The sequence below is a fragment of the Fistularia commersonii genome, chromosome 10 (assembly GCF_037954325.1).
Source record: "Fistularia commersonii isolate RoL2024-O1a breed Wild chromosome 10, RoL_Fcom_v1.0, whole genome shotgun sequence".
Lineage (NCBI taxonomy): Eukaryota > Metazoa > Chordata > Actinopteri > Syngnathiformes > Fistulariidae > Fistularia > Fistularia commersonii.
In genome coordinates this window covers 2,505,012-2,517,358 of record NC_141293.1, presented here as the reverse complement: position 1 = coordinate 2,517,358, position 12,347 = coordinate 2,505,012, and the positions used below count along the sequence as shown (strand labels likewise).

The 12,347-nt window shown below is 41.6% G+C and overlaps 1 protein-coding gene and 2 gene segments (V, D, J or C); all 3 read left to right on the top strand.

The window, feature by feature from the left end:
• Positions 1-3,564, top strand: part of LOC147230081 (uncharacterized) — a 44,138-nt gene extending 40,574 nt beyond the window's left edge. Inside the window, exons 15-20 of the mRNA XM_086154387.1 lie at positions 50-355; positions 428-718; positions 810-1,136; positions 1,212-1,523; positions 1,640-1,788; positions 3,419-3,564. Of these exons, the coding sequence (XP_086010513.1) occupies positions 50-355; positions 428-718; positions 810-1,136; positions 1,212-1,523; positions 1,640-1,788; positions 3,419-3,427 (1,394 nt within the window). The 3' untranslated portion in view covers positions 3,428-3,564. The remainder of the gene's footprint in view (positions 1-49; positions 356-427; positions 719-809; positions 1,137-1,211; positions 1,524-1,639; positions 1,789-3,418) is intronic.
• A 5,013-nt stretch (positions 3,565-8,577) lies between these two features.
• On the top strand, positions 8,578-10,832 carry LOC147230080 (Ig heavy chain V region PJ14-like). The segment is given in 3 exon segments: positions 8,578-8,626; positions 10,152-10,450; positions 10,704-10,832. Coding segments are annotated over 3 exon segments (477 nt in total).
• Positions 10,833-11,195: 363 nt separating this feature from the next.
• On the top strand, positions 11,196-11,641 carry LOC147230079 (Ig heavy chain V region 914-like). The segment is given in 2 exon segments: positions 11,196-11,244; positions 11,334-11,641. Coding segments are annotated over 2 exon segments (357 nt in total).
• The last annotated feature ends 706 nt before the right edge of the window (positions 11,642-12,347 follow it).

Sequence of the window (12,347 nt, the reverse complement as noted above, 5' to 3'; positions counted from 1 at the left end):
CAAAGCGTTCTGAAAGCGCTAGATTTTACTCGGTGTTGTTTTCACCCAGGAGTTCAAGCTCCAACAGTTAACATCAGGAGACTCCACCCAGACCCGCTGAAGAATGGCACTGCTATACTGGAGTGTGAAGTCACCAAAATGGACTCTCTGGACCTCTTCATCACCCTCCAGGCAAACGGACTCAGCATTCCCAGCCAACAGTACCTTGTTCGTCCTCAAGCTCCAGGCCCTCATACCATCAGTCGGCAATTCAAGGTTCCTGAAAGCTACTGGGAAAGTGACACAAATTTTATCTGCAGTGTTACCCAGGGCTTCTCCAGCAGATACCAGTCAAACCCCATCGGCAATCTTTTTGGTGAGCGGCCCCTCCGTTGATGAGTCCTCCTTCAATTTAAGCTTTATTAATACTGGTATCCTTTCACTTTAGTGAAGCCGTCGTTAAAACTTCTCCTAGCGCCAAGCGGAGGGTCAGAAAACCAGACGCTCTTGTGCTATTCTTCTGGTTTCGAACCCAAAATTCAATGGTTTTATCAGTCTCAGAAGGAATTTTCAAGCTCAACCGCCACCAGTTTGGCTTCCGATGGACACGTAGCGGTCATCAGTCAAATACACGTCCCCCTAAAACACTGGAGAAGCGGCATGGACTTCACTTGTCAAGTGTCCGACAGGTCACTGAAACAAGGCGTTCTCGTTCGGGAGAACATCAGCTTCTGCTCAGGTGATTGAATCGTCCTACGGTTCCGTAAACAGTCCAAAGAAACGCGCAAGTTTTTTTTCAATGACGATTTTTTTTGTTTGTTTTGTTTTAGTAACTCCACAATCCTGTCAGGAAGTCAACGTCTTTATCACCGGACCGCAACCGCTGGAGTCCAAAACCGGCGAAAACGTGACCATCTCCTGTCTCCTAGTCAGTTCTCTTCTGTGGGACTTCACCGTTTCATGGCGGGTCGGCGACCAACTCGACACGCAGAACGTTGAAACGGGACGACCGGAGAGACACAACAACGGGACGGAGACCTTGCAGAGTTTTCTGAACGTGTCCGCAAACGACTGGGACGCGTATAAACGAGTGTCTTGCGGCGTGAAACACAAATGCTCGGAAACGGTCTACGAGAACCGCATCGTCAAAAGCAAAGGTATCGTTATCATCGCCGGATTTGACGCGCTGTATTTCAAAACAACAACTTGTTGTGTTCATCTTGTATCTCCAGGCCTGCAGGAACCAACGGTGAAAATAATCCCCCCTACATTGGTGGAGCGATCTACCTCCGACGCCCCGTTCGTTTGCCTGGTTTCTGGATTTTTCCCACCTAAAATCAGCGTGTACTGGGAAAGGGACGGTCAAAAGCTCCCGCCTGCGACCTACACAAACAGCCCGGCGTGGAAAAATACAGGAAGCAGCACTTACTCGATGAGCAGCAACCTAAACGTTTCTAAAACCGGCCGGGGATCCACCTACACCTGCGCCGTCGGGCACGAGTCTTCCGCGAGGCCTTTTCGGACCACCGTCACCGATGTGTTGGGTGAGCCAACAGATAAAATCCAATTTATATTCAATATCATCAAAACAGAGGGGGGGAATCGTGTGGAAAAATTGACATAAATGACCTGAAATTTGGCGTCTGCTCTTTTTACGCAGAGGCGTCGCCGCAATGCGACTTCGTAGACGACGTGGTTCACGTTTCCGTCGACAACAACGTAGAAGTGGAAAGCTGGTATATGGCTTTCGCCTTCCTCGTTCTTTTCCTCGTCTCTATCCTCTATTGTTTGGTGACCACGCTCATCAAGGTAAAATTTTCAGTATCTTTATATCTGATTTTTTGTTTTCGCTCCCTTTATGAGCTCTCTTCAGGTTGGAAACAAAAGGGATTTCTGAAAATGTCCCGTATTTTAATGACTTTGGACAAATTTCACTTTCGCTCTCTTGTCACGACAACTGACATGACGTTCTATTACTGTTTAAATCACACTTTTTCGCCTTGTGAGCTACTTTTCAAATGACCATGTGAAAATGATCTACCTCCACTAAAAATGCTGAATAAATATTTAGTGAGTACACTTAACGCAATAAATGTTTGGGGATCTTGCATAACCCCTATGGCACGCTACAACAGAGTACTTTTTTGGTAAATATGTTATTCCCTTTTTTTGGTATAGCAATGGCAGATGAGGCAAACGCACGTTGAAAATGGCAATAAAAAAAAAAGAAAAGTCCACCTCCCATTCCGTTTTAGTCTTTTTACTTACCATACATTTTTATACCCATACATTTAGAAGACATAAATTGGATGCTAGCTCGCTAGCTTGCTAGAACGCACGCTATGTGCAGATGCGCAGTGACAGAAAAGGTCCGATTGGACGAACCGACTGTCAGTCAAGTGACAAATTTCATAATGCGGATGATAGGCTGACGTCTAACGTTTTAATGCCATGCCATCTACACACACTACCTTTGCGATCGACGTACTGGGCACGCCTGGTTTAAATGATAATAATAATCATCTCGATCATTTAACGGTGGTAGACAACAGCCGAAAGTCACTTATTTAAATTACTTGGGATAATTCCTCTCCCTTCAGCTGCAGGGAATCTCAAAATCTTTATAGCCACTTTATAGCCTTGACTTGTTACTTAGACGCTTTATAGTTTTATTTGTATTTCTTACTCTTCCCCCCCTTTTTTTGTGCTGTTTATACAATTTCCTACTCTTATTTATTATTATGTTTTACTTGAAACTCTGGCACAACAATTTCCTTCGGGATAAATATAGTTGTTTGTATTTTACATTGGAAAAATCACCACTGAATAAATATGTCAATTATGTTTTTTAATGAAATAGAATTAAACTTGTCTCAATGTACCTACTCAGTGTGAAATCCGGCTGTGTTTGGTTTAACGCAAAGCTAATATTCTTGCAGAAACACAATATAACTTTTTATTGAATTTTCTTGAGCTCATCTTTTTTTTATTTTTTTACTTTTACTTTTTTTACATTTTTCTGACCACCACTCATAAATGGACCTTTATCTGGGTCACAATATTCTTCGCTGTTTCACTCAAAGCATCACTAAACACTCCTGTATTGCCATCTTGTGGAAAAGCATTGTATAGTTCTGCCAATTAAATGTACCAAGACACATTATTTACGTTGAATAAATCATTTTTGGACCAATCGGGTGAAAAGCATTTTTTCCACGGCATTTCATGGTAACAGGTGGAATAAAAAGTGAAGTATAAAATGCACTTTTTGACAATAGATGCATCAATTTCATATTTTTCCTGCACAATTTCTTCCATTTCTACACAGTATGCGAGTGTATAACAACAATAAAAAGTATGTATGTGTAATTATGTATGTAAACACCACACAGAAATGTCAACTAACCTCTAGTTTTGTTTTTTGTTTTGTTTGTTTCAGACTAAATGATGATGGATCGTGGACAGATCCCACTTCACTTGTCCGAGTTCATTTTAGGCCATTTTTTTTGTGCCCCTCGGTTTGTCCGCCGCTGTTTGAGATTCATTTAAAATACATTTTTACATTTCATGGTTGCAGAAATAAACAGTCAAATATGGTGAGCATGTTTTTTTCGTCATCTGTGTCACAATAAAACACAATTAAACACATCAAGATAGCTCATTATTTTTTAAATCATTTTCACAACACATGCACTCTACCTGAAACAGTTGTAAACATTTATATTTTAAAAATACTACCTCAGCTTTTACTACTATTTATTATTGGTCCCTGTACCAACTTCAAATGTCCAGTATTATTTCCATGCAAATGGCAAATAAAACAAACAAATCTAAGTTTTTTGTTTTTTTTTTACCAAAATTTAGAGGAAAAAGTCTGTCTGGGTTCATTTGAAACATGACATATTATTATAAATTATTATTATCATATTATTATTATAAATAAGGAATATTATTGAGAAGTACAAAGCATTGAAGGCCATATGAATCCTTGTATAACTCGTGATCATAAAGGAGAAATGCAGTGTTTTTCATCATTTCAATTTTAGACTCAGATCAAAAATACGAAATAGAAAAATAGGCAGTCGGACCGGATTAGATTTTATTATCGATTTTACGACAGAAGCTACATTTCCTTTCTCATCCACTGGACAAAGGAGTTGAAATGACGTTTCTCACAATCCCATGCGTAGACACCTTAGTGTGTCAAGTGTAGCAATAGCAACAAAAATAATAAATAACATTTAGTTACTACAGTAACCAGAAATAAGTTAAGTCTAAAACTAAACCGAGAAAAGCTGGTGTGCTTGTCAAGTAAGATCAGGCTAAACTAAACTTCTTGCACCTACACTTTGTGAGTTGCACATCAAGCTGCACTCAAACGTCTTATTGCACTAGATTCAACTTACTGTTGTATTGCAATGTTCACACTCATATCTATAATCATATTTATAACAAAACAGAAGGTTCAGCATCCTGACGGCCAGCTGGATGAAGCCGTTGGTGAGTTTGGTGGTGCTTGAACGGAGGCCCCTGTATCTCTTCCCAGAGGGCAGGAGGCTAAACAAATTGTATGCTGGGTGGTTTTCATCCCCCAAAATTGTGAGAGCTTTGCAGGTGCATACCGTATGTCTTGCAGGGAGGGGAAAGGTGCACCGATAATCTTTCTGGATGTATTCACCATGCGCTGCAGGGGCTCCCATGTTGCGCTTCCGCCCCAAAGGAACTCACTAAGTAACTTCCGGATCCATCTGATTTGCAGAAGTCGTGATAGTGAGGTCGTCCATAAAGTCTCTTTTTGATGGTCCACTAGATTCCTTTCCTGCAGCCTTTATAAGCAGGTCCGTTCCCATGACGAACAGGATGGGGGAGATGGTGCAACCCGTTAGGATTCCCACATCCGTCTGTTTTGAACCATAGTTTGAACCCTTTGAGGTAGCTAGTAATCATTCCCCTGCTGTAACAGGGGATGTGGTAGTGCTCCATAGCCATGCCGATGAGGCCATGAGGGACTGACCTTGTATGCTTCGGTCAGGTTGAGCCAGACACCCGTTAGATTTTCCTTTGCTCTCCTTGGCCTCCTGAATCAGCTGGTTGAGGACACCCGTATGTTCCAAGAACAAGGTCCCCCTTGTCGGAATGGAACCAGGGTCCTTCATGCTGTGAGGCCGAAGAGCGAACCGCTGCACCGCCATGCCGCCCCCTTCTGGACTAACGTGTTGATACATATGTTCTTTACCATGTAGGCAGTCATCCTTTTTGCCAGGACAGAAAAGAAGATCTTGCGTTCCACACTTTGGAGAGAAATGATTCCTGAACTGGCTGATACCGGAGTCCATTTCTTTGAGAGCAAAACCCTCCTCTGCTTACTTTCGAGGATGATGGAATAATACCTTTTGCCCATATCCTCTGCAACACTTTCCACAGCTTGCAGAGGAGCATCGGGCATCTCTTGTATATTTTATAAGTTATAGGACGGCACACATCCTCCCTACCTCACCCCATTCACGTCATGCCTTAACTCTGCTGTCTTTTGTATCCTTGTTGGTCCCAGCCTGCACGCATCCTGCCTATTTTTGTTTATTTATTTCACCCTTGTCATTGCTCTTGACATTCCTCGATTTAAATCGTCATTCAGTTTTGGCTGTCTACTTTTCACCCTTACGGTTCCATTCTGTTGTCCATTCTTATCTCTTATCTTATCTTATCTTAAAGCGCTCGGTTTTTGGGGCAGACGCTGAACAGGCTTTTTCTACAATGTCTGGGACTTCTCACCATGTTGGTTCACCGAGCTCTTCCTGAGGAGTTCCAGCAGTTCTGCTGATCTTTGGCTGAGCACTACAGGTCTGGTTCCTGAGGATGTCACTGTGGCTCTCCTTTGGTTTTGGAGTTTTGGAAGGGTCCTTATTGAACTTAGCTCACTTTGCCTTCCCAAGTTTTAGAGACATTTCAGCCCTCCTCGGTCTGTAGAGTTGTCCTCGAAGTCCACCGGTCAGATCTTAAATGCCTTCCTTTTCTTCAGCATTTGCTAATTTGAACTCCTGATTAAGGTTCTTGATCTCCATCCTCAATAGTAAGATCTCTTACGCCCTCCTGTTTGGCATATTACCCTGAGTTCCACTGCTGCCCTTCGACTCCAGAACTCCAGTACTCTCGTTGGTTCCATGTAGTGTTGTTGTTTGCTTGAGGCCAATGAACTCCTTCTGTTGTAGCTTGGGTGCACAAGGGAGTATTTAGAGGGTTAGTCCATGTAATGCATCTGCTTCTTCCCTTTTCCACATTCGGTCTTTGACTGATGTATTTTAAGCCCCCTTGCATTCTTGCAAAGCTTCCCACAATGGCATTTTACATCGAACACTAGTGTTGTTTGGTTATCCATGCGTTTTCTGCTGCCTTAACCGTCATATCCATCCTGTTGGGTCTGTCATCCTCTCCCCCTCTTGTGAGACTCTAGGGGTATTGTCCATTATTCTGTTTCGATGAAAGGAAACGTAGACAAGACAATGGTGAGACCGGTGACGCTGTTTGGTCTAGAAACAGTGGAGGTCTGGAGGTCGCAGAGATGAAGATGTTGAGGTTCTCTTTGGGAGTGACCAGGACGGATAGGATCAAGAATGAGTCCATCGGACAAACGGCACAATGTTAGATGTTTTGGAGGGAAGTTCAGAGGTGGTTGGGTCATGTTCAGAGGAGGGATGGTGAATATATTGGTAGACGGTGCTGGAATTGGAGGTCTAAAGGAAGACCAAAGAGATGATTGATTGCATAACTTGTATATATCATCAGGAGACGGTTGAAGTAACAGGACATTTTATTTTTATATGTCTCTATCTATCTATCTATCGATCTATCGATCGATCTATCTATGCAGATCCATCCATTTAAAGTGTACACAGTAGTTTGATGGCTCAAAAGCATGTAAGTGTAGCATTGAATCCCATTTATTCCCACATGCACTGCAGCATTTGTGCACTTGCAACTCCTTCAGAGTAGTCGTAGCGCTCTTGGTTGCTTCTTTCACTTGTCTCCTACTTGCACGGTCACGAGGGCCACCTGATCTTAGCAGATTCACATTTGGAAATCATTTGGATTTGAAAATAATGGATTTTTTGGATTTTTTTTTTGTATCCATCCATTGCTTGGAGTCTTCATGTATTAACTTAAAAAGGGGGTGATTAATTATGCAAACAATTATATTTCTTTATATATTTTTATTTCATTGACATTTCTTTGTAGAAATCTGTTTTCACTTGGACATTAAAGAATTTTTTCAGATAATTTTTTCTGTTAAAAAGCCACATTTTACCGATCATGATTGATTTGTGAAAACACTAAAACGGTAAAACATCCAAGGGGGTGAATTCTGATGATAGACACTGTCTCAGGGCTTGCAACCAGCTCAGAAAGACACTGGCCTGTGCCGCCCTGAGGCTGCACTTGGAAAAAAAACACTCAAAATAGTATGAATGTATGTTTTTACTCCAGAAATATCAGGTATCTTTGGAGAATGACTCTCACACAATGTTTTTTTTTTTTTTTTCTTTCCAGTTTGACCTTTGCATTTGTTTTGTACAGGATCTCTGTGTATGATGTGAATTTCACAACTGCCGGACTAAGAGAGGAATATCGGACCTTATCTTCTGAGAATCATAATTTGGGGACAATTTGGGAGGTTTAAATACAACCAAAAAAAAAAAATCTGTAACAAACCAATAGAGGTATGATTGTTATTATAACCTGTGACTTAAAACCTGGTGACTACAATACAAACTAGACTTGCAGAGACTTTTCATGCGTGGTCTGGAGCACAATCCTGACCAAAGGTGAGAATTTTACCTTCTGAACTCATCTTTGAGAGCTTAGTTTGTCATAGCTGTCACCTTTCTACTCCTTCTCCTCCAGGCTGTGGACTCGCAGAGGCCTACAGGATGTTTTCATGTTATCTTTGGAGGTGGGAATCATCTAAGCGAGCTGCAGGTCTGATGACGCCAGACTGGAATCGAGGAGACGTCAGAAAAAACACAATGCAGAGATGTGTAATGATGGAGGGCTTGTTTGGAAGGATTTGCAGGTGCAACTCTTGATCCTCTACTGGGAAAACAGACACAGACTTGAGAGGAAGGTTAAAAAATAAGGCAAAAAAACCAAACAACCCACAACATCTGATACATATTTTCTGTGAAAACAATGTGACCTTTGAGGACCAACATGTGTAATGACAGGATGACCATAATATACACTATTTATTGATCTTATTGATAAGTGAGTGAAAGGCTGCCATGAGGAAAGTGTTATTCAGAATTTGATCTTTAAATCCAGTGTTTGACTGGTCTTTCCATGAGTTATTGTTAAAAAGATGATCTCTCATGGATCTGAAGTGTCCACTGCAGCATGGATCTTCATGAAAGCAGTGAAGATAATGATTTAATGCATGAAATCATCCAATTATTATATACATGTGCGAGTTTTGGCTCCTTTGTTTGCATCCAGCATGTTTTGTTTGTATGCAAAGTGTCCCTCCTTACTGGCCGATATAAACATGGGACGTCTTGAAAAAGTCAGGAGAAGAGAAGTTCCCCTCAGGTCCTCTTCAGTAGCACCATGTTGTCTGTATCTCTGCTGCTGCTGCTGCTGCTGACTGCTGGATCCTGTGAGTATCACTGAGGCAGAGACACTGACAGTACCATCACGGCACACTGACTCTTATTCCTTCTACATTCAACATGGTTTCCTCCACAGGTGTCAAGGGTGAACAGTTGACACAGCCAGCCTCTGTGACTGTGCAGTCTGGTGGACCTCTGACCATCACCTGTCAGGTCTCCTATTCTATCAGCGACGGCTGGACAGCTTGGATCAGACAACCTGCAGGGAAAGGCCTGGAGTGGATTGTCATTGGTCGTCGTGGAAAAACAACACACTGGAAAGATTCATTGAAGAACCAGTTCAATATTGAAGTCGATTCTTCCAGAAACATTGTGACTTTAAAAGGACAGAACATGCAGCCTGCAGACAGTGCAGTGTATTACTGTGCCAGAGACCCACAATAACACAAACCACCTGCAGAGCTGAACAAAAACCCCTCTTGTAACATCTTAATCCACCAGAGGAGGAGCTCTCAGACCATTTCAGAACACTTTCATATGATATCAAAAATCTCTTTTTGAACACAGTCCTCAGTGACAGACAGCGGCGTTGGCTTTAGGGTTGGACCTTCTAAATTCTCAATTGTTTTAAAGGTTGGAGGGATTTTATTCTTTCTTGGCAAATTCAAGTTCTTACAACATGATACAAACATGAGCTATAAAAATCTATTTTTCATCAATCCTGAAATAATTGTTTGCCTTTGGTTCTTACTGTCATTTTGAACATTTTGTGGAAATAGAAAAGTACGCTCCTCTCCAAGTTATTCTAAGTGACTCTACAAGTAAAAAAAAAAAAAAAAATTTTTTTTTTTTTTTGTCAGAATGTTAAATCTTGATAAAACGACTTTTTACCCAGATTCCACATTCTGACAAAAATGAATTCAAAGAAGTGTTGAAATTTTTTCATTCTGTCAGACAAATGAAATATATCTCATCAAATGTACATTCAACATTTAAAATTGAATGAATTCCAGTTATTTAAAGCTCTACGATTTGCACAACTTGCAGAATTTTGAAACTAGAAACGAGAATGATGTTTTCACGCATGTTGTTTTTATATTTTCGGTTCCTTAACATCTGTTGAGCCTTTCCGCTCTGGTGCAACATTTGTTTTAATTTGCATCAAATAAGTGAGAAACCAAATGTTAATTCCTATAAATCTTCAAAAGCTTATTATCTGAACTAAATGTCAGGCTTAAATAAGAAAGAAGAGTTTGTTTCCATGTGAGATTTCAGCTTTGTTTTCCTTCTGTCTCCGTTATATAACCGTCCAGAAACAAAGTCTCGGGTGAATAAGCAAAGGAAAATCAAACAAATCGATTATTCATGTTGAAAATGCAAATGAATGTCAGTCATAAGGAGGTGGAGTTTGCGTGTCGGCGAGAAGACGGGAGAGTCGCATCGGTCCACCATGTTCTCTGTCGTGCCGATGTTGCCGCTGACCGCCGGATCCTGTGAGGAACTTTCCCTCCGATCGACCGCTCGGAAACACCGTCGTCAGACGGCCGTAATAATGTTGTGGTGTTTCCACAGGTGTGAACGGTCTGGATCTCATTCAGTCAGACTCAGTCGTCGTGCAGCCCGGACAGTCTGTCGCCATCACCTGTCAGCTCTCTGGTTATTCCGTCACCGACGACAACTATGCGACCGGTTGGGTCAGACAGGGTGAAGGAAAACCCATGGACTGGATTTCTCATATGTGGGGGGGAGGGGGTTTTTACCAGAATGATGTTTTGAAGAACAAGTTCAGCTACAGTCGAGACACTTCTGCCGGAACGGTGACACTTAAAGGACAAAACCTGCAGCCTGGAGACACAGCAGTGTATTACTGCGTACGACGTCCCACGACAACACACACCACAAGAAGCCCTGCACAAATACTGAGGCAGCTGCACACATACAGGATGTGTGTGTGGAATATAGTTATTCATGCACTTACTACTTTTTAATGAGCACCAGGAAGCACTTTCAAATGTTTACTTAGGAGTGGATGAGCATGTCAACAGTGGCAACTGACAAATCCAGATACAAATATTCCTTCATAAACGCATTTCGTCTCCGTTCATCTATACGTGAGTTTCCCAGATCCATTTCATGAACCCATCGGAGGCGATCGATGCAAACTTTTCCTTCTTGAAAAGCACATCAGCCCATCTAATGTGTCAGAAAAACACTTTGATATTCACTTTAGAAAAGTCCTTTATCTTCTGTTAAATTCTTGTGGAGGGAACATTGGATTCTATCAAAGTTTGAAACAAAAAAAACAGGCTGGTGTGTGAAGTGAGATTTGTACAAAGGGATCTTGCGTCCGCTCGTGCACGGATCTTAAAACAAGTAGTATCGATCACAATTGTATGAATGAAATCATCAAATTATGAGATCCGAGTGTGTCGACGTGAAGACAAAACCACCGGCGTCAATTTTCAAATCATCGTTCGGCAAATTCGACCTGTGTTAAAAGTCAGTGTTTTGCTATGCAAATCGAACTTACCGCCATTCAGCAATAAAACGTTGCCTTCCTGTTGTCGGCTGCAGGAGAAGGAGAGAAGTTCCCCTCAGGTCCTCTTCAGTAGCACCATGTTGTCTGTATCTCTGCTGCTGCTGCTGCTGCTGACTGCTGGATCCTGTGAGTATCACTGAGGCAGAGACACTGACAGTACCATCACGGCACACTGACTCTTATTCTTTCTACATTCAACATGGTTTCCTCCACAGGTGTCAAGGGTTACCAGTTGACACAGCCAGCCTCTGTGACTGTGCAGCCTGGTCGACCTCTGAACATCACCTGTCAGGTCTCCTATTCTGTTAGCACCTACCGGACAGCTTGGATCAGACAACCTGCAGGGAAAGGACTGGAGTGGATTGTCAGTGGTCGTCGTGGATCCACAACATACTGGAAAGATTCACTGAAGAACCAGTTCAATATTGAAGTCGATTCTTCCAGTAACATTGTGACTTTAAAAGGACAGAACCTGCAGCCTGCAGACAGTGCAGTGTATTACTGTGCCAGACACCCACAATAACACAAACCTCCTGCAGAGCTGAACAAAAACCCCTCCTGTAACATCTTAATCCACCAGAGGAGGAGCTCTCAGACCACTGCCGATTCCAACTTCCTTTTTGACAAAGTTTTCTAAATGTTATTTTTCATGCGGTGATGCTGTCGTTGACACATGAACATGTTCAAGCAATAGAAAAAAAAAAGAATAAGAATAAGAATAAGAACAACTTTATTAATCCCGAAGGAAATTGCTGTGCCAGAGTTACAGAAAATATAACAGTAATAAACAATAAAAGAAAGGCAGAATTAGAAATAAAAATAAACTATAAACTATAAAGTGTCTCAGTGAAACTATAAAGTGTCTTAGTAAGCAGTGATAAAACTATAAAGTGTCTTAGTAAGCAGTGATAAAACTATAAGTGTCTTAGTAACAAGTGAGGTAAGGAGTGCACAATAGTATGATAGAAGGGAAAATTGTAGTGTAGCTGTTATGAGATGAAATATTGCAGTTTCTGAATATTGCACAGAAATGAGATATTGCACATTTTTGTTTGTTTTTAGGTTAAAGATAGGTTTTTATGGTTGCCGGCGGCGAGAAGAATGAGCCACATTCAGCAGAATCCTGAACCTCATAGTGGACACTGGATCATGCATTATATGAAGATTATTTTCCTTCACAGCATGAGGGACCCTTGTGTCTGCAGTCCAAAAACGCACAGAGTGTCGAT